This window comes from Sprattus sprattus (assembly GCF_963457725.1).
Source record: "Sprattus sprattus genome assembly, chromosome: 13".
Classification (NCBI taxonomy): Eukaryota; Metazoa; Chordata; class Actinopteri; order Clupeiformes; family Clupeidae; genus Sprattus; species Sprattus sprattus.
In genome coordinates this window covers 6722235-6745276 of record NC_137911.1, presented here as the reverse complement: position 1 = coordinate 6745276, position 23042 = coordinate 6722235, and the positions used below count along the sequence as shown (strand labels likewise).

At 41.2% G+C, this 23042-nt stretch overlaps 1 protein-coding gene across 1 annotated transcript in view; it reads right to left on the bottom strand.

Moving 5' to 3' along the window:
* Nucleotides 1-23042, bottom strand: part of alk (ALK receptor tyrosine kinase) — a gene marked incomplete at both ends in the record, with an annotated part of 321781 nt that overhangs the window by 53052 nt on the left and 245687 nt on the right. Inside the window, 5 exons of the mRNA XM_080850148.1 lie at nucleotides 2403-2488; nucleotides 7095-7267; nucleotides 11844-11947; nucleotides 12768-12902; nucleotides 18956-19087. Coding sequence (XP_080706274.1) covers nucleotides 2403-2488; nucleotides 7095-7267; nucleotides 11844-11947; nucleotides 12768-12902; nucleotides 18956-19087 — 630 coding nt within the window. The remainder of the gene's footprint in view (nucleotides 1-2402; nucleotides 2489-7094; nucleotides 7268-11843; nucleotides 11948-12767; nucleotides 12903-18955; nucleotides 19088-23042) is intronic.

Below are 23042 nucleotides of genomic sequence, written 5' to 3'. Positions count from 1 at the left end.
AACTCGAAAGAGTAAATAGCACACAAGAATAAAAGGATACGCAAGCGTGTAGAAGGGTTTTTCTGACGGTCTGTAGCTTCCAAAGCGAAGAGTCAAAAAGAGGGTTAGCAACGTAATGACCCCCAATTTATGGGGACCTGAGGGGGCGGGCTCAGTGCGGTGATTTGTCGCATTTCGGCCTTCCGGCGTGAATAGAAAGTGCTTTGATTGGTCAATGAAAGTGTAATTTCCTGAATGTCACAGACAGACTGCGATAGGGAACTACAGTTAACAGTAATACCTACATAAAATGAATGCTACAAAAGTAACTTGCAAATTAACTCGTACACAATTACTTTCTGAAAGTATCTGATTAGGGTTCATTCAGTCATCAAACACCAAACAGGAAGCCATGATGACCGGTGTGTAATAGGGTTTAACCCTGTTACCATGACTAAAGGTGGAAGATCCTTTTTCATTTTGTGCTTTTGTAAGATCCCATTGTCATTACTAATCCTCAATTACAGCATTAGGGTCTAATGGTGAACGTTTCAATGAGTATGGAACAGTTGAAAGCCTGAGCACAGGGAAGTCTCCGGTGAGACTGAATGACCCACCACAGAAAGTTCTGTGAAATACATACCAGTCATCTACAGTGTAGATAGTTTGAGGGAGCATAAAGTGGGGGTGCAGCAAACGGTGTTTCATAAAATGGCCATTCATTTGTAAAAGACTACTGAATGTTTTTTCGGTCCAGAAACTCTTTGTTCCTTCTTATATTCACAGCACACATGTGACTCATTAAAATGGCTATTGCAACTGCAAGAAAGTATAATTATTACCCTCATCATTCCTTTCATAGTTGTCTCGAACTCTCTCTCTCTAGATTTTTGCTCATTCATTAGCTCAGGAAGAAAAATGACAAAAGTGGCAGCGGCAGGGGTGGGGGACTGTAAAAGGTATAATTGTTCTTTTCTAATTAGCATAACACCATCAGTGAACTCTTTCCAACCCTTGCAATTAGTGTGTCGTTCAATATGCCTCTGTGAGAAAACTGAGAGTGGACTGATTTCTTGCCTAAGCTTCCTTTGGGCTACAAATCACCATTTTGAATATAGAATATCGATGTAATAAGGCAGTTGTAACACGGGGGCAGGGCAGCTCTTGCTTTGCTCACACCAGTCATTTATGGTATGAAAGCCTTAAATGGTGAAGTTTTCTACCTCAAGGCTGCTGTGGGGCTCTGTGAACTTGGCAAACTGGTATGCCAGAAAAAGGGTCACTTTGGTAGATGCTGTGGCCATGGCCAAAATATTGATTTGGGGGAGTAATTATTCTAACGGAATCATTTATTTATTTAAACAATGATTATAAAAAATATATATGATTAAGGACTGCTTGTACGTTGGTTTAATATGGTATGCAAACTTAACTTAATTTTCTTGGTGTGGTATATAGTTTATCATGGCTCTGTCAGGAGTCCATCCAGTGAATTAAAGGAATGTCTTCTTCCATTTTGTACCATCCATAGGTGTCATGAATAATGTTGGTCAAATATGACATTGTCCATGGCATTTCTGAGCTTGAAGGCGTGTGCTTTACCAATGTTCTGTAAGTTATTGACAAGGACCTCTGGCCTCCTGACTCGTGGGCATGTTTAAACTTTAATAACTTTAATAATCAAATATCAAATATCAAATATCCACATTTCTTGGGGCTGTCAATTTTCATGCTATTCATTTTTTTCAGAAGTAAAATTAGTAATGCACACCACCACGTGGGTGGCGGCCATTGCTGGGTGACACCAAAAAAAAGGACAGTTTTGTCCATACCGTGGCCATAATGTTGTGTGCGCCAATCACGTGGAGGACTAAAAATGAAATCCGAAGTACTTAAGGAGGAGATTTGGATAAAGACTGGGGTCCTGAAGCTCATTCTCACTCTGCAAATAAATGGGCTTAGCCACTCTAATCCAATCCGTGTGCATTAATGATCTCAACTTCTGTTCGGCAGGCGCCACAGCATTTGTTGTATGAGCATCCTGAACTCTGGGAATCATTCTGAGGAGTCTGCCGGATGTATTTACCATTCTGCTCTCAACTCCGATAGAGGACCAAAGTTGAGGCAGCTTCTGGCTTTATCTCTTGTTGCGGGAGTGTCATTACTGTCATAACAGCTGAATCACCATATGAATTAAACAGGGAATGGCACTTGCTTCAATGTGGAATTCATTCTCACTCAAATACAAGTTAATTAAAATTATTAATTTTCCTTTGCAGCCTATACTGGATAGTACAGTGAAAGGCTCCCGTTACTTAGCAACATAATCTGATGGAAAGTGTCATCAAAGTTGGATCCTTAAACTTCAAGGAGGAAGATAGTGTGTCATACATACATGGTAAAACACTGAGTATTATACTTACAAGACAGAAAACAGTCCATGCTAAGGGATAGATTGTCCACTGCAAAGGTTGTTGCAGTTCCAGAGGTGCTGAACTGCAACCAAAACCTGAAGAAATAGAGAGAAAGAGAAGGAGAGGACTCAGTCTGCCGGTCCATAGGCTACATATATATACAATTATATACGTCTCTGCCCAGTGCTAAATTACCTTTACTAGCAATATGTTATGGCAATTAAGAATTGTGTCTTTCATGTGGTAATATGTTTGGTATCATCTTGATTCACGGGGTGACTGAGTGCTTTTAGTCTTGAAGCTGAGCTTCCAGTAGTTTGGATTCAGTCATATTTTACAGAAATTATTTAAATTCCTCAATTTTAAAAACGTTGTTGATTGGGGCAGGGCATTCAGGTGCATGAGGTCAGTGTAACTCATTCCGACATTAATGGCTGTGAGTACTAATTCAGAATAATCAAGACGGATAAAAAAGGAAAAAGAAAAAACCGAAAGCGAGGTTATAACATTTTAATCTACTCTCTATGGAGTAGGATTAGCAACACCAGCTACAAAGGAAGAAGTCTAATAAGACACATCAAGATGAAACAGTCTGGTGCTCATCCAGTGTCTCCTCAAGCTCACCAGTCAAGAGCCAAAGTTAATTGAAGGGAAAAAGTGGATGAATGCAAACCCGCCGCATTGATTTCTATAACCCTCCTCTGCTTTAAGAGGCAGTGATGCAAAGACAGAGGAACTTAGAAGCACTAAAGGCCCCTGGTACAAGCTGAGCCCCACAGGGATTCATTAAGATCTGAGTGAGAATGCGGGTTTAGCTCGCAAAAATGGAATGTAAATGGGAAAAGAATCAGCATTTGGCAAAAGATAGAGAAGGCTAGTTCTCCAATAAGGCTTCATCAAGGGCTGGAGAATCAACCGTGCCATTTACTTAACTTCTTGATTAGAAAAGTCTTTATGTGTGTTATTGTGTACAACACCAACATTCCTCTCCAGCAAGCAGGGACGGACTGGCCGTCGGGCATACCGGGCGTTTTCCCGGTGGGCCGAAGTGCAATATGGGCCGATAGTCCTGAATTTTTATTTTTTTCCCCATATAATGGTCTGACCGGCTGGCCCACGAAAGTAGTTCATCAGCGGCCCTATTGACACTGGGCTGGCCCAATCACATCCCCCTGGGCTGACCCAACACCAACCCCTTTCGATTTGGACCTACCTACATAATGCATTAGGACGGTAAACAAACTCAGCGTGGCCCATGGCCTTGACATGCTTGACACGCGCACGCTAGTCTGCGGCCCATTGGCTGTCTTCTTTAGTGACTAAGGGCTCGTCCAATCATATCACCAAACACCTTCTACCTTTAGCTTGGTCGGTGCACAGAAACGCACGTTTCGTTAGAATCCTCCAGTCCAAATGGAGAGAAAGTGAAAAGGGGGTGCAGAGAAACTGCGAGATAAGAAGAGGCTATTCAAGCCAACGCTGCCAAATGTGCCAAAATATCGGAAATGTTTGCCACGGCAGGACCATCATCAGCTCCCGTGGATACGATACAACGACCTACGGTAAGCTTACTGATCATGAATTAAAACGTCTCTAAAATATGTTTGACTTAGAACCTATGTTCTATGGCCAAGTTTGTTTGCATTGTAAATACAAGACAAGTCTGTAGCTGTTGCTAGCCCTCAGCCTACTGTACTCTGAAACAGCCAGCCGTTAGCCTACACTCTATGTTGTGTGTTTGAGTGATGGACTAGCCCGTTAGCCTATTGGTGCGCGGTGCCATGTCAATGTTCCGAAAGCCCAGTATTCCCAAACCCTGGTATTCCGAAAATATGCCAATTTGCGAATTATGATAGCCTGTTATACGCTCCAGTTTTCCCGTACCCCCCCGAAGTTCAGGGGCGTGGTTCAAACGTTAGTGCCACCTCATCAAGCGCGTTTCCTACAGGAGGAAATAGACTCCCTTCTAGAAAAGGGAGCAATACAGCCTGTCCTCTCCGAGACGAGAACAGGGGGTTCTTCAGTCGCTATTTTCTGGTTCCAAAAAAGGACGGAAAATATCGACCGATCTTATACCTCCGTATTCTGAACAAAGCTTTAAAGTGTATGATGTATATTGTATTGTATTGAATTTAGATTAATTAAGACCACCACCTTAACACACAAACTCTTGTTGAACTCATAAAGTAGTAGGTTCAGTGATGTGCGGTGAGACAGCTGTCTTCTGTAGCTTCTGCGAGCCCGTGAATCAATGTTTCGTTGGAATCATGATGTAACGTTATTGTAGCGGGAATACAGCAATGCTATTTTCTAATTGGCAGGGCATATGTATGATTCTAGACTTCGCTAAGCACCGAAGCGACTGAAACGGTGAATTTTTATCACATTCAGCGAAGTTAACAGGTAAAACGGGAGAAAAATAGGACAGACGCCCTGCTAGCTATAAGCCTGGTTGGTGTAGACATTCGAGAGACCAAAAAGACTGAAAAGGTGTTTTATCGAATTTAGTGGGCCGGTCTGGTTCAAAATGCCCGGGCCGATTTTTTGTCCCAGTCCGCCCCTGCCAGCAAGTAATCGGGAAGAAACACTTAATTTGTACTTGCAGTTCTAACCAAGCAGAAATAAAGCACATGAAAATGTTTAATTGGACGGGTTTTGAAGTGATATCTACATCTGCTAGATTGATTTAACCCATTTAAGCCGGGAAAGCATTACCGCTGTTCTACCATTAAAGCCGGGAGCGCTGTTGCGTCATTCTACCTTTAAGGCCGGGAAAGCGTTTGTGTCGTTTTCTCTGTATAAGGGGGGTTTTTGCCCAAAGTGTCGGCCTCTGGGCCAATGAAATGCATCAGAATAGACATGTGATAGTGCCTCAAATGTTTTGCCATGAGTAGTTTTAAAAAAAAAAATCGTTGGCTTTCTCGCTTTGCTAAGTAACGTCTCCTCCGCGACAGCCAGGATTATAGCTCAAAGTAAATTAGGCAAGGAGTGAGTTGTGAGTACTGGTAGTTACAGAATATGGTTATCTGTAGTTGTTAACGATTGTTACTTGCTTAAATGTAGGTTTACTCGAGGTAAATGAAAGGGAATATGGTATCATAGAGGGCTATATTAACACTAAGCTAGCTTGCTATGTTGTTAAAACTTTCTCCAGTGAGCGAGTGTGAACGAGCGAATTATATCGACAACTCTCTATTCTTTGCATTACTATATATTCTAGTATTTCAAAACAATAATCAGTCCCTATAGAATGTTGTTTATAATCAGTTAATGCTACTGAATCCTCGTTTGACTTTATTATAGTGAATGCTTTGGTTGCCTTCCATTTCAGCCCAGCATACAGTATTTATCAGTTGATAAATAAGATGAACTTGAAATTTGCTTTGTTTTTTATTTGAATTATTCCTGTTTTTTCCCTTTTAATGGAATATTTGACACTAAACTAGTTCATCTGTATCTCAGTGATAGTATCCAAATGAGCATAAAAATATCACTGGTATGTAAAAACTACATGGACAACAAAATAGTTATAATTGTTGATCAAAATCTTATTCCCTTCTGCTCATAATACAACAAGTAAACAACTCAGAGGTTGACACTGTCAGGTCCATTCTCCATCCATAGTGTCCAAATGAGCATTAAATATCCCTGGTATGTAAAAACTACACGGACAACAAAATAGATGTTAATCGTATTCCCTTCTGCTCATAATAAAACAAGTAAACAACTCAAAAGTTAAAACTTTCCCTATAAGAATTATATATTTATAATTATATAGTTATATACTTTATTTCACTTTGTTATATACTTTGTCATATAGCTTATTACATTTTTTTCTACTGTTTTGTGCTGATCCTGCACTTTTACATATTTTGTTTACTTTTGAGAAGGTGTATGTAAATATTGTAAATATTTGTAAATACAAATTCAAATTCTCATGAAAGCCACAGGTGTAAGCTCTCAAATACTTTTTGAATTGTGTTCCTATCTGTTACAGGGGCTGAGAAATCAGTAATGTAGTAGGCGTTGACACAATTGCTGAATTTCTAGAAAAACTTCAGGTTTTGGTGGCTTTTCTGAAATCGCCTATAGGTTTTACAGGCATTTTTTCCAGGCGCTTTAGGCCTAAATGGGTTAAACATAACCTTGTGCTCATCATCTTTCAAGACAAATGGTGACATTGGCAATTGGGCCAAATTGCAAAAGTAGACTTAATTTAATGAAAATGTCTTGTCATATTACAAAATCAGGACCATAAATTCACCAAGTGAAAACTACAGAAGTACAGGTAGGAACTGGGTTACCGTGCAATGCATGTATGCAATAAATGTGCATCTATTGCTGTTCCCATTTCTGTGTACGAATGTGATGATTTGAAATTATCTTTTTAAAGTCTGGTTTTGCTTTTTGTTTGTAACCCTCTTTGCTAACAACATAGGTGTACTGACAAGGCAAATAATACACTTCATTAGGTAACCAGTCATTAAGCCATACCTATAGATGTACGTATAGGGTTGTATAACTGCACCATGGAAATACGCTTTGCAAAGTTTGTCATTGTTCTGTGGCAAAGCATGTTTAGGTTAAATCAGACCCTATTTAAGACTTATCTTTCAGACTTTATGTTTAGGTAAATCAGAATATGACTGATTATTGTTATTCTTAAAGTCGCCATTGAGGCTTTGTAAATCAGATCCTTACCAGTCAGCCAGCCCGTAGAGTGGTACAGTAACGAGTTGCCAGCCTCCATGTTGTACCTTGGGTTCACTGCTGGACTGCCATTTTGTTTTCCATCCGTCAGGTACTGTGCTGTTCTCCAGCAAGGACAAATTAAGCACGCCATTCTGGATTCCACCGCACATCCAGAACCGAAGCTAAAGAGTGCAGAACGGATTAAAACCAAATCAAATAGACAGCTACAATAACACAATTAGAGGAAGATGTATCATTATCTTGTGTCCTCAAGATGCTCTTGTGTGATCCTGTACACACATGTTCTAAAGATAACAAGCTAATTGTCTCATTTCAAAAGATAAATATGCGTGTGACCAAGATAAAAATAACAATATTTTATAATAATATAACAATATTTTGTTCAGTCTTTGGAGGCTTCATAGAACTCGGCTCTGAACCACCAGCAGTGTAGAGTTGAGGACCTCATCTCTACACTGCTGGTGGTTCAGAGCTGAGTGGGGAGGCAGAAGAATTGAAGTGCTAATCTGGAATCATGACTGCTGCTCTGGGCAAGTGCCAGGCTGCTACTGCTGTGAGCCGTGCCCTCACATCGCCCAGAGCACAGACCATGGTAGAGAAGGCCTCTGCTTCACATCTAGCAGGGGCCGCCACTCAAGCTGCATGCCACTCAAATTCCATGCAGCTTTAAGGTGGCAATCTCCTTCACACTCCCCCCTTCCCAGAACACCCACACACAATCGATTTTTTTCTATCTTCCCTCTAGCAACATTGTCTCACTTTCTAACCATTACCCCACAACCGGCCACTCATTCCCTCTTATTTTATCTGGCTAGCCTTTACCTTCGTTCCCAAAATCTCTCACCTCTCATTTTTCCCAACTAAACTGGCATATGCAGCAAAGGAGGGGTTTTAGCTTTATGTTTATAAATGTTTTTATTGTTAGTTTTTTTGTACGTACTGCACTGTCGCTCATTCAGTATGATCGACTGGCACTTTTGGAAATTCGTTCGTCACTTAAAACTGAGTTTTTCTCAACTTACCGGAGTGCTTGCTGTGACTCCTTTGTCTTACCGCCGGTATGTTTACCGATACGCCGACGGAAGAGAAAGAAGAGAGGCAAGCGAGCCGGCATCCTGTGCAGATCTCGGATGAGATACTGCAACCCACCGCTTCCAAGCATTCTTCTAGCGAATGTGCAATCTTTGGACAATAAACTGGACGAGCTACACGCACAGATTAACTTCCAGCGGGACATTGCAAACTGTTGTGTACTGGCGTTTACCGAGACCTGGCTGGATCCTATGGTGCCTGACTCTGCCGTCACTCCGACCGGCTTCTCCATCTACCGGCAGGACAGGACTTCCGAGTCAGGTAAAAGAAGGGGAGGAGGGGAATGCTTGATGGTTAACTCTCGCTGGGGCTCGGATGTTGCTGCACTTTCAGCACACTGCTCACCAGACCTGGAGCTGTTATCGATTAAAGTTCGCCCCTTCTACCTCCCACGGGAATTCATCTCCGTTATTGTCACAGCAGTATACATTCCACCGCATGCGGACAAAACGTGCGCGTTAGAGGAACTTTATGGAGTAATTAATGGACTTGAGGATGCTCACCCTGAGGCGGTTTCTATTGTTGTTGGAGACTTCAATAGGACCAATATGAGGAAAGTTTTACCGAAGTACTATCAACACATAAACTTTCCTACCCGGGGTGATCAGATTCTTGCCCATTGCTACTCACAGATTCGAAAGTGTTACAAACCCCAGGACTGCTTTGACACAACAGACTGGCAGATGTTCTTTGTTGCAGCTGATGGGGACATCAATGAATACACAGACTCTGTCTCCTCATACATCTCCAAATGCATTGATGATGTCGTACCTAGGGTCAGTGTTAAGACCTTCCCAAACCAAAAGCCCTGGGTAAATGGTAATGTCCATGCTAAGCTCAAAGCACGGTCCTCTGCCTTTAACTCTGGTGACCAGGAGGCTTTGGGGATGTCCAGATGTGACCTGCGGACGGCCATCAGAGATGCAAAGAGAGAATATAGGGACAAGCTGGAGTCCACCTACCTCAGCTCTGACCCCTGACGCCTGTGGGGTGGCCTGCGACACATCACTAGCTTTAAAGGGAGAAATAGCAGTGATGATCAGCCTGCCGCCTCTCTCCCTGAAGACCTCAACACCTTTTACGGAAGGTTTGAGGCAACCAACCCCCTTCCTTCAGCAAGACTGGCCGAGGACCAGGACGACTACACTCTGTCCCTGACCGTGGCTGACGTGAGGCGAGAGCTCAAAAGGGTGAACCCCCGGAAGTCATCGGGGCCCGATGGAGTCCCAGGCCGCGTCCTCAGGGGGTGCGCTGACCAGCTTGCGGAGGTATTCACCTCCATATTCAACTTATCACTGCATCTGTCTGAAGTCCCCACCTGCTTCAAGCAGGCCACCATCATCCCCATACCAAAGAAAACATCAGTAACCTGCTTGAATGACTACCGCCCTGTAGCACTGACCACCACCATCATGAAGTGCTTCGAGCGGCTGGTCAGAACCCACATCTGCTCTACCCTTCCCAACACCCTGGACCCCTTTCAGTTTGCATACCGTCCAAACCGATCAACAGACGATGCAATTGCCCTAGCTACACACACCACCCTCTCCCACCTGGAAAAGAGCAACACATATGTGAGGATGCTGTTTGTGGACTACAGCTCAGCATTCAACACCATTGTGCCTGCCAAGCTCGTCCCGAAGCTCAGGGGCCTGGGTCTTAAAACACCCCTGTGCAACTGGATCCTGGACTTCCTGACGAGCAGACCCCAGGTGGTGAGAATGGGCAACCACACCTCCTCCTCACTGACCCTGAGTACCGGGGCCCCCCCGGGCTGCGTACTCAGTCCCCTCCTGTACTCCCTGTACACACATGACTGTGTGGCAACACACAGTTCCAACATCATCCTGAAGTTTGCAGACGACACTACCATTCTGGGTCTCATCTCTAACAACGATGAGACCGCCTACAGAAATGAGGTAAGGGTCTTGGCAGAATGGTGCCAAGACAACAACCTGTCTCTCAACGTCTGCAAAACCAAGGAGATGATCGTGGATTTCAGGAAGCTGCAGAGGGGGGGTCAGGACCCCATACACATCGAGGGAGCTGAAGTGGAGAGAGTCTCCAACTTCAAATTCCTCGGTGTGTACATCAAGGATGACCTAACCTGGTCCATGCAGGCAGGCTCAGCAGTCAAAACTGCACAGAAGCGGCTATACTTCTTGAGGAGACTCAAGAAGTTTGGCATGTCTTCAAAAACATTAACAAACTTTTACAGATGCACCATTGAGAGCATCCTCTCAGGCTGCATCACTGCCTGGTATGGTAGCTGCACCGCAAGGCCCTGCAGAGGGTGGTGAAGACAGCGGAGCGTATCACCGGCAGCCATCTCCCCTCCGTGCAAGGAAAGCAAAAAAGATTTTGAAGGACAACAGCCACCCAGGCTATGGACTGTTCTCATTCCTGCCGTCTGGTAGACGCTACCGGAGCATCCGAACACGGACTACCAGACTCACAAATAGCTTTTTCCCCCTGGCTGTAAGGCTTCTGAATCAGAAACACTGACCCACTGAACAGTTGCAACCTCCACCTACTCCCTGTTCCCCCACTCATACAATTCACTTCATATATATCATAGATATATTTGCACAAATTTAAAAACTTTTAACTTATTCTTAACATTTCTTTTTAACTTATTCTCAATTCACACTTAAACTGCTGCTAGCCCTTCTACTGTACTCTAATTGTTGAATGTTAATGTTATATGTTATATGTTATATTGTTATAATGTCATAGTGTTACAGAGATATATGTTGTACTTTAAATTGTTGTATCTTAATGTTACATTTTATATGTTTTATTGTCATAGTGTTATAGAGTTTAATGTTATTTTTTTGGTATATGTTATATGTATGACGTCTACTGCGTAGATGAATGAAGCTTGCCAAGTCATAAGAATTTTGCTGTGCTGAAGCAATTTGGTACATGCAATAATAAACACACTTTGACTTTTGACTTTTGTGTATATGCAAAGACCCACAATTCATCAAAGGCAGTCAGATTATACAGCATCTTACAAGAGCTTTGCTTCGGGCAAAGGGCAGTGACCCACTCTCATCATAGACAGAGATCCATACATCTAACTCTACAAAATCAATGGAGTTCATAATTTTTTAGATAAATCACTGTTATTGATCAATTTCTACAGTATTGTGTGCATTTTCTGCCCTAACTAATATTTGCCTATCTATGGTCACCACATAAATATAAAAAAGATAATATTAACCTGAACTAAAGTATACACACTCCTTCATGCTGAAACTAAATGTAATCCTATTAGCATAATGGAAAGATGAGATGTAATGCATGCCTTTGCTTTCTTTTGTTCTCATTGGTGCTTAATGGTGTTTTTCTCCCATTTCTCCCTACATATATATATACCGGTATATAGCTTCCTAGTACATTTTGTGCTGTATGTGCTATGCATACATAACGCTGTGTGACAAACCATTTTAGTTGTATGTGCCTTGAAGATATTTGAGTGTGTTTCCTTTAAATGGGGTGATGGATGCTTTGAAGCTCACCCTTCCAGAGTGCCAAGAGAACTGACTACTAGAAAAGAAGGAAAGGGATTGTGTGTCCTTTGTTTTTGAGTTTTGAGTGTTTGCTCATTTAGCCAGAGGAACAAGAGGAAACTGCTCTCACCGAGCACATGGCATTCCGGAGAGGTGGTGAGAAAAAGGGACTCCGTAGCAATGCTGTTCCTCTTTGACCTTTGGATTGACTATTATCCACCATCAACACAGGCCCTGAGGGAGCGCAAGGTACACACAAGCAAACACAAACATACATAAGAAATCTGTACAGAAACAAAAGCATACAAAGACGTTTGTGTCCAGATACTTTACAGCACTTTGGGCTTGGCAAATTCTAACATGACCAGAATTCAGTATGATATTTTTTTTGCTGTGGAGAAAAACTCTATCAATCACACTTTAGTTATGTTTTTCCCTTGTCTGGCACTTACATTCCTAATGTTTACAGAATTCAGTGAATGAATTATGTCTTTAATTAGCCCTGATCCAAATAATATTGAAAAAGCATTGGATCAGTTTGTATATCTTGCAGTATAAGACGAGCTCCCATGTTTTAAAAAGACAGTTCGAGACTTAGAATGGAAATCAATTTTACTGAACTCATCGTCTCACTCAAGAAAGGTCTGAACCCCTTTCTGCTTAGTCTTCCATGACTTTTCCACATACAAATGAAACGGGTCCAGATTTCAACTAAACAATGAGGGCCCTGATTGGTTAACCTCAAATACGATGATGATGATCTTTACTATTGAGAGAGTAAAACTGATATGAGATATAATCTGTTGATCCTCACTATTGAGAGTATAAAACTAATATGATATATAATCTGATGATCCTCACTATTGAGAGTGTAAAACTAATATGAGATATAATCTGATGATCACTCACTGTTGAGAGTATAAAACTAATCTGAATTATAATCTGACAGTGCCAGGCTAGGATTTCCCTCTAAATGAAAATAGTTTGTCCGATTGTTGTCACAAAGAGTAGCACCAACAAAGATTTAGTTCAGATAAAGCTTTGTTTAGGATACCTGAAGATGGGCAGCTGGGTCTGAGCCCCTTGGGCAGAGATGACTGAGACCTCCAGGATGGGCCTTTGCCTGCTATGGTCTGCCAACCACAAAGACCATCTTCAAAAGAGCAGTAGCTGCCGTTAAGGAATTGACCTGAGGACCAAGACGGAACAAAGAAAGGGGACAATAGTGCAACAGCTTTGATAAATATAGCCTTGGCCACAGAGAGAGAGAAAAGGGAAGAGATAAAGAAGAACAGAGAATGAGAGAGTGTGTGAGAAAGAGAGAGTATGAGTAAGGGAGAGAGTCAAAAAGAGTAAGAGAGACACACAGTTGGGGCTGAAGACTTGATCCCTGGGCTTTGGGTGAGTTTCAGGGCTGAAGAGAAGGAGCTTTACACTTCAGAAGGAGATGAAGTGGTGAGAGGGGGAGGAGAGTATAAGAGCAAATGAAGGATAGACTCTAGGAGTAGTGAAAGAAGAGTGGGAAAGAGAAGGAAAAGGCTCACAAGGGAATCCTAGTGATACAGCCCATTGCAGCACATCCTTTGCACTCTTTGCACTTTGTACTGAAACCACCTAAGCTTAATCAGAGCCACACACCAATGGAATACATTCAACCCTATCCCAGGTTTCCACAGTCTGGCTGGCATTTATTAAATGTGCCACTCTACGAGGAGGATCCCTGCACCGTATGTTATTCTTGCAAAGCTGGTTGCCAGGGGATAAGTATCGCACAGCCCCATATGTGCCTGATCTGTAGGAATGTGTACTAGCTTAATTGCTTTCTATGGCAACCCTCAAGCAGTGATGGGCCTTATTTGATCAAAATCCTTCCTGAATGCACACTGAGTAATTGATAGGGAAATATGAAATTTGTCTTTAATCAAGTATGTATGTGTGTTAATCATATTCCTTTGTTTACTGAAACATGCCTTTTCTGTTTCTGTATGTCTTTGATTCTTAAGTGCCTAAAAGTTTACCTTCTGTGTATGTGTGTGTGTGTGTGTGTGTGTGTGTGTGTGTGTGTGTGTGTGTGTGTGTGTGTGTGTGTGTGTGTGTGTGTGTGTGTGTGTGTGTGTGTGTGTGTGTGTGTGTGAGCAAGAACTGATAAGAAGAACTAGTGGTCCTTCTTTTCTGCCCTTGCTGTTGCATTACATGGCAAAAATTATAGTAGGATGACCTCGGACATCAGAGACCCACCACGTGGTTATCCCTGCTGACAAAGTGATTTGTCGTCAGTGAACGCCAACTTCTTTCTATATAAACCTAGGGCCTCATTTACTAACAATTGCGAGCGCAGCGTAATCAGCGCCTTTGCCAAACTGGATATAGCACACGATGGGTTTCCGCATTTTGCGTAGTATTTATCAAACAAGAACATTAGCCCTCTAGTGTTATTAGCGCGACGCTAAAATAGGGGAGAATGGGCCTGCATGTTCCTGCCACCATGGATGATGAGTTAAAATTAGAGCTATTGGTTCACGAGGTTACAGCAAACTTAGACTCTGTCCACACTTAATATAGAAATGCATAAATATTTCTCCGTTTAGGCCTTCTGTCGACACTAAAACGGCGTATTCCGACACCGAAAAAGATGCTTTTCAAAAAAGCTGCCCTAGGCAGATACATTTGAAAACTCTTCGCGTTGTCACTGCATAACTTTATCTTTATCTACATCTTTGCTTTTTAAGGGTTGAACAGGACCATGCCTTTCTCCTCTGTTCAGTGCAAGTGCCTTAAATTCTGTGATTGTAATGTCATCCTTTTTACACCGTGATGCCAGCAATCAATCAATCAATGTATTTATTTGATCAAGAGGGACAGAGTACATTAATGAACATTAAAATGCAAATGCACCCAATTATAGCCAAAAGGCTAGTTTACATTGGCAGTCCCCCTGCCAGAGGGAAAAAAGGCTATACAACCTAAAAAACAGGCATCAACGTATATATCAAACATAACATTGACAATATATCAAAAATAAAATAAAATCCCAATATACAAGCTCCACTTAGTCCTTAACCAGGGGTAGAAGGGAAAGAACAAAGTGGTAAACAAAAATAATTCTACTGCTTACCCACTAATGATCACATTTTTGGTTATTTATCAACCATGATTTGAGATGTCTTTTAAAGCAATTAAATGAGGTTGATTCTCTAATGTTCTGTGGGAGATGTTTCTATTCCCAGGCTGACCTAACTGAGAAAACCGACTGTCCAAATACACTTTTTTAAAAGGAATTTCACAGTCTTCTCTTGTTCCCCCCCGAGTAGCACTGGTTGCTGCTGTTTTAATCTTGACTGGGCTGCATAGTGGTGGGGGGGCCAGGTTAAACCGGATTTTGAACATTTAACAGCAGTTCTTAAATGTGACCAGGTTGTCCCAACTTAAAAATCTGTACTTATGTACATGGAGCGGCGATTCTGGGTAAGACCTGGCCGAACAGCTAGCTGGTGGTACAATTCTGTATATGCCTATATTAAAGGATAAATCAAATAAAAACATTTAAACAAATAACATTTCTGTTATATTTTCACCCAAAACCCTGATTTCTCGCACCCACATAGTTTTCACTTTTTGTTTCGTTACAAACCGACCTGCTTTTATGAGGATTCTCACCCAAAAAAGAGATAATCTCTCGTCAGGCAGTTTTAGTAAATACCTCCTCCCAACTCTCACTCCCAACACCAACTTTCCCTTACACCCTCCCATTCATGCTTCAGCAGTGGGCAATCTGCGTTTTTACTCAAGAGCGCCTTTGTAAATACGGTTCCATGTCTTTACCCGCATTTTGTGCAGAAATCATGCCTGAAGTGGGCCTAATTCTGTTAGTAAATGAGGCCCCTAGTGTTTTATTTTGCTTCTTTCTCATCTACTGCAGTCTGAGAGTGGGCCTGTGCCTATCTCTGGCCTGCTAGGATGTGGATGAGCCTGACAAGCTTGTTGTTGATGTTGCAACTCCAGAGTCCTGATGTACCTTGAGTGAATTTCCACCTAACAGTAATTCTTGAGGAAGGTTGTTACAGTTGCCGAGGACAATTCTAACATGTCTGTTTGAAGGGGTAAAGTAAAACTTGGCAACAGCTTTGCATTATTATTCAAATCAAATTAGTGGTGGATAAGCGGTGGTTTCAAAATGCCAGTGATCTGGTCGCTACTGTACTCTCCCTCAACACAACACTGTATTGTTTCTTAATCCAGTGTGTGTCTTTCTCACAGAAACATTTTGTGATTAAGCCTTTTGTAATTGTCATACTTGACCAGCTTCATTAGCATGCAAAATCTCTTTTCACAAAAGTGGCTATTACACTTGCTAGCTAACATTAGCATCTCTGGCTGTACAGTTTCTGGTTGCAAGATGCATCAGCTAGCGCCAAATGATTGTATCAGGGACAGTTTTGGTTCATAGACTTAGACTGATATCACTGGGAGAGGTTTTTTTTAAGAACCCTCTTAAAATAAACATACTTATAATTGTATTATTATTTTAGAAATCTTTTTAGAAATAATTTAACTCTTCTGTTGTGAGAGAACTTGTTTTGGTAGTTATGATACTTATTTCACTGTGTTAAGATGCCATGATTATATTTATATTGTTATCATTATATATACATAGATACTTTAATATATTCCACGGCGCTTTATTGCACACTTAATATTTACATATATTTTATGCTATTCCTACCGTTTTTAGATATGCAATATTGTTGTGTTATATGTTGTTGTTGTGTTATATGTTGTCCCTCGTCACACCAACAGGAGAAGCACTCCAAATTTGGTTGTATGTAAATACAATGACAATAAAGGCTTTTCTATTCTTCTATTCTATGATCACCAAGCGTCTCTTTTTCTCGTTCTGTTCCCTCTCTCAAATAGGCATCGCTGGCCACAAATGAAACCTGATTTAATTTTGTGCCCGTCATTGATCCATGAACCATTTGTTAAGAGGAGAAGCTGGAGTCATCTACAGAGGTGAGATGGAGGGAGTAAGGAGAAAAATGATAGCCATTAGCCATGGGAGTGTAAACATATCGACCCAGCCACCATCAAACTTCAGGAGTGGAGGACAGCCTCAATGAGGACCCAGAGAAGGGGGACATGGATGTATGTGTGTGGCTTTGTGTGTGTTTGCAGTGAGTGCGCAATTGTGTGAGTCTGTGTATGTTTGTGTGAGTCTGTGTATGTTTGTGGGGGTGTTTGTGTGTAACAGAAAGAGAGAGAGCAACAGAGAGAGAGAGAAAGATGGGTGAAAAAGATGATACAGGTACTGCTTCAAATATTATCTTTGAAATAGATATATGACACAAGTGACACATAGTACTTTGTTTGTGGCTTGGACTGGTTTTGTTCCAAACTCAACAAGCCAATGAGTTGTGAATGAGTAAGCAAGCAATAAGTATAGGATCATAAAGAATAGGTCATTAGGAATGGCTAATTACAGATATTGAAAATGAGGGCGGTGATGAGAAGAAGAGCAGTGGGGTGATAGCTTCACAAACAGCAGTTGGCACAGAGACAACAGAGCAGAGAGAAAGAAAGAAAGAGGGAAGGAGGGAGAGAACAAACATTAGAAGAAGAGTGGGAGAAAGGAAAATGAAGGTGTGATGGGGGAGGATGCATGAGGAAGGAACTCTAGAGACATATTGATTTAGAAAATGACTGAGAATTATGTAGAAAGATTGTAATATGTAGGGCATCAGCCATTGTTCTTGTCATCGATTTCTTTTGAAAGAGATAGCTCATAAAGTCAAGTGTGAGAGATCGAAACTAGACAATTAGCCTAGATCTAATGAGTATTTGGATTCTCCACTTATTAACGAGAGACGTCACCTTCCTTGTCAAGCATAAGGAGTCTTCTCTCCAGTGAACAAGACTTTTCTAACTCAGGCCCAATCTCAATACTTCCCCTTACCCCTTATCTTCCCCCTTACCCTTGAAGTTGCGCGTTCATGTGAGAGCTAGTGGTGTCTCAATACTCAATTTGATCAAGATTAAGGGGTAAGATTAAGGGGTGTATGGCCCTCGTTTTTGAGATGATCGGAGAGCTACCTTGCTCCTCCAAGGGCTATCCCAGAGCACACCGCGAAACCAGCTCGGGAATTTTCCAAAAAACATGGCTGCTTGAAGCGAGGAATATTTTACATGAATAAAGCTATCTACACAACTTTTTATATGTTTATAATGACTCGGTTTGGTCTGAAATGTGCTACTCGAACGATGCATAGTATTGTAGGTCTTAACTGAAGCTTTCAAACGGTAGTTTTAGGATACAATTAGCGCGTATACCACCACTCCATTGGCTTATATGGTAGCTTGCCAGCTATCATGCTACATACACTACATGTAAGTATTTTTGGCTTATAATTCATTTAAAAATGACGACAGTCTTGTTTCGTGCTCTACACAGTTGTATACATATATATTTGCAACCATGTTCTTCATTAGACTTTTTTTAAATCGCTAGTTTCATAGTCACGCATGACGTATCCGAAACCGAGTGGCGTCTCTTTTCATAGGGGAAAGATCTCAGCCCTGGGCCCTTACACTTGCAAGTGCTAGGGTTAAGACAAAGACAAGACAAAGCAAAAGGGGCAAGGGGAAGAATCGAGATTCGGCCTCAGATTAGCAGATTAGAACCAGATTTCTCAGATTAGAACTCAGATTAGCATGTTTTCATCAAACTACTGTTTTTGGACTGATCCATGGAAACTCACAGAACAGTGTCTACACATGTCCAAGATAAAAAGGAGCGATAAAAAGAACAATAATGTTGTAATTGAAGCCTGTATGTGTTTATTCACATATAGGTCATTTGCATAACAGTGTCTGCAAAATGAGTAAACCTAAATGTAAATGACACCACATTTCTCTAATGTATGTATTAGCACTGTGGATGAGGACAGAAAGCTAATGAATTAAGCATTAAACTTTGCTTCCTGCACTCTTATCCCCTTTGCAAACATGCATTAGTCATACATAAAGCCTTCATTTCCAAACATCTGGAGACACATTGCGGGTGACTTGAAATATTCAGTATATACATATTTTTGCACGTCACAAAACATGCTTATAAACCAGAAGAAAACTTCATAAGAAATCTAAAAGCTCCAACAGCAAGACAGGTGTTATTTCTCAGCCATGGTTGTGTGACAGGTTCAGGCCCTAGTATCCCTAGCCCATGTGCCCCATTCACGTCATACTCACGGCAGGAGCTGCCCTCGTCATCGCCCCGTGGGCAGTCCACCCTGAAGTCACACAGCTGCTCCAGTGAGATCTCTGGTCCTCCCTGGCAGCGGTAGCGTCCCTGGAGTGTGATGTGCATGCTGAGGGATGAATCTGCCGACAAAGAAGAAGAAGATGATGATGATGATGATGAAACTACAACTACTACTACTACTAATAATAATAATAAAATAAGCAACTGGTTATTTATGAAAGAGGGATTGGGATGTGCACTGACTGACTGACACGACTAATGAATGGTGAGGATATATACCTTAGATTTCTTATCTCACTAATACTAGTTAATCAATTTCAATGCCAAAGCAGCAAAAAAAACTCCCCACAGGTGATCCACTCCAGATAGAATGCCTGGATAAAAAGTGTCTTCTTCCCTGTTTCCAACTGCTCAGGAGAAGAGTGATAAATCACCAAATCAGACAGCTTACCATCACATGGTATTTGCATACCATACGTTACCACAGCTCAGAGCAGACAGGGCAAAAACAAAGGCCTTTATGGCTCAGGTGGCAAAACTGGATTACATTGAGACTAATATCCAAGGTCACCTGATAGCATCAATGGGACTATAGAGATACTGCCTGGAGTTTGCATATCTATGCAAATCACAGAGCAGCATAACTAGGCTGGCTCCCTGAAGGAGGAGGAAAAATGAATTGTTCGCTTTGACATCATTTTCAGATCATGATAAAGAGAGAACAGTGTCACACACACCCTTTTACTTTATTCAACAACAACAACAAAAAGATTTTATCTTTGGAAATCGCTGCCTGCCATTTTTCTCATAATCAAAATGACTCAAGCCAGATTTCAGCAAGTAAAAGCATTGCTTTAGGGATTCTGAAGACTTGAAGTCTAGTTAAAGTTTGCTCCCTCATATCCCAGCCATCTCATATCCCTCTCAGAGGGAGTATGCAGTAAAAAGAAAGAGGAAACACTGTAAAACTGATCCAGGTTTAAACTAAGCAGCAAAGCTGATTGGAGCTAACCCAAACCAACCCATGATGGGATTGGGTTCCTCAGGGTGACTGCATATATTTCCCCCTATATTACACATGCATACAATGCATATAGTCTCCTCTCACTTCCATAAGAACACTCTCCCCTCCATGTACCATTGCCAAAATTAGTTTACAGGAGGAGCGACATTTCTTTGATAACTGTCTTGGATTTCTCTGTTACGTCTTCCCATACGGTTGGCCATACAGTCTTCAAAATCCAGTTCCTCTCATTCCTATTGTGGTAGCTCTTTACCTTTCCAATGACAGACTGCAGCTCATTTACATGAAGTGAGCTAGAAACACCAGCCCATGTAATCACCATGGTAATTAATGTGCCTAATTTACAGCTCAGCATGGTGCGCATGGGTAAAGAGTCTCCTAATGGCCTTTTAAATCATACCACAGAGAAAGAAGGAGTTATGAACGACAAAAACAAACAGAAAGAGAGATGCTGAAAACCAACAAGCTGATTCCACTTGAGTGAGGGGAGTGCTGAGAAGGATGTGATTTATTATGCAGACATGCTTGATCGTGTATGTGAATAAACACTGTTTACATATGCTTATGTATTTGTGTTTGTGTGTGTGTGTGTGTGTTTTTGTGTGTGTGTGTGTGGGTGTGCGTGTGTACCTGTGCGTGTGTATATGTGTATTAGTGAGTGATTTAATAATTTGTGTGTTAAAGCAGAAGACATGTTGACTCTTTGTGTGTGGGATGGATTGAAGTCACTGGTAATAAATACACCACATGAATCATTAAGACAAATCATAGACGTTGAATTGAAGGGATATGGTTGGCTGGAGACTATTATGGTCTCTGAGTGATAGATATCCACAATTTATTTTTTTAACTGTCACCATTCCATTGAAAAATAGCTAGAAGGCTGAGGATCTGAGGTTCCAGGTGCCACTATATTTACTATTGCCAGCATGGAGTCAAAGTCTGGCTGCATGACAACCACTGATGAATTAATCTGACATGTTGCTAGAAATGAAAACAGGGTTTCTTTTAATCACATTTGAGGTGGATCTTTAAAGATTCATTTGAAACAGGGTCAAAGTAGCAAAGACTTTCTCTGAAATGATTGTAATTAAATGTAAAGGGTCATTCACAATATGTTTCTCAAATGTCATGAGAGTGGAACCCTTCAGTGTCTGTTGGGCCGTAACAGCAGTCCATAACAAAAGTAATGCTTCTTAGGGTTGAGATGTTTATTTATTCAACACATTCTACTATTTCTTCACTGTCCTTGAAATCTGAAAACAGCCTTCACCTTGAATTGCGGGTTCCTTCATCTAACTTGTATATATCTTATTTGTGTCTAAACAGGTTTTCTACTGACATCTCAACAATAATAAGATTACTTTTTAAGGTGGTAGTTGTACTGGAACAGATATAATTAGTTTATAACAGGAGATATGGCCCTCCCAAGAGTTCAAGCAAGGAGGGGCAATTGAGGCGATTTGCATGAAACAAGTTTAGGGTGATGAGGAAGTGATTGTTTTAGGATTTGACTATAGATACAGATACAGATACTAACACTAGTTACGGAAACCTTGAACTGAAGAGACAGTTAAATGCACACAGATATGATGGTCCTACCTGGATGTGTGTTTCTCATGGTTGCATATCGCAAAAAAAGTATGTGGTCTTGAGTGCATGGGATCACATAAGGGGTATATAATCAAATACACATCGTAGTGTTTGTATAGTGACATCAGCTAAATCAAATTCAACCTGACATGTTGGGTATCAATGGCTTTGTTCAAACACAAACTTCCATCACTTTGCTGGTCTTTGACTCTTTTGGTAATCACTTATCTCATCGTAACATTAGAAGTTTTCCTTCCTGTGACCTTTAAACATTTTCCTTCCTCTATGTCTGTTATGCTTCCTTCATTTTCATATCCTTTACAAACCATTCATTTCCCTGTGCAACAATGAGGTCTATTCCTATATCACCCCTATCTGGCTTCAGTACAAGTTGTTTTTCTGTGATGTGGCATAAGCAAATGTTTGAAGAAAAGCTTATTTCACCAAACCAAACGCAATGGCTAAACACCTCCTGTCATGTACAATTTCAAAATGAAGAGGAACTGAAGATGACTCCCTCAAGATAAAACTCTTTGGTCACTATGGACCTTTGACAGGACAAGGGGACTCCATTTAGGAATTCAATTAATTGTGCTGTGTCATGCTTGAGAACTGATCTTCTTGTCATCCATCGTTGTCAAACTATAACTTAATTTAAAATAGCAGTGTGTGTGTGTGTGTCCGGCGTTTGTGTTTGTGTGTTGGGAGTATGTGATGTGGGAGTAGCTGAAAAAATGTCAGTGTTACACTTAATTCAAATTTCTGTTCTGTTCTATTCGAAGAGGGATTAACTTGACAAAGAAAAAGAAAATACAAAAAGGGTGCATTGAGACACTTCTTGCATATGATCATGTTTAAATGTGGCAATATACTTTTCTGTTTTTATCTTCAGCACTGAAGCACCTCCATGGCTGAGGTAGACTTAGATATGACCAAGAGAGCTGCATGAAATGTGATGTGCATGAAGAGTGCCGAGAGCCACTCATATCAAAGGAGTAAGAGACGGCTTTCAGTTGGGGCTTCTATCCAACTCATGCCTCACAACAGAACCTAAGTGCTTTGATCCATGGTGGCCTGGGCATTGAAGTTCCTTTCCTTGCTTAGGAGATCCACAGGGTCATATCACAGTATGGAATGGCTCATTCATATGTCATTTGGAATACAATTTTCAAAGATGAACAGAGGCTTTCAAAATATATGGGTGATTCAAAGCACATCTGCAATGTTTCATTGAGTGTGGAGAGGATATGCTTGTAAAGATGTCTGTCTGTCTAAAAATGTCATTACAATAAATGTGACCGTACACCTTAATATCACACACAGAAATACTGGTGACTGTATAAGCAGCATGGTTTTATGTCATACACCATCAGTGTCATTTGTATCTGAGGAATTTCAGTTTGATATGGAAGCTTTTGAGAAAATAGTGAACTGTGCATATATGTGTATGTGTGTAT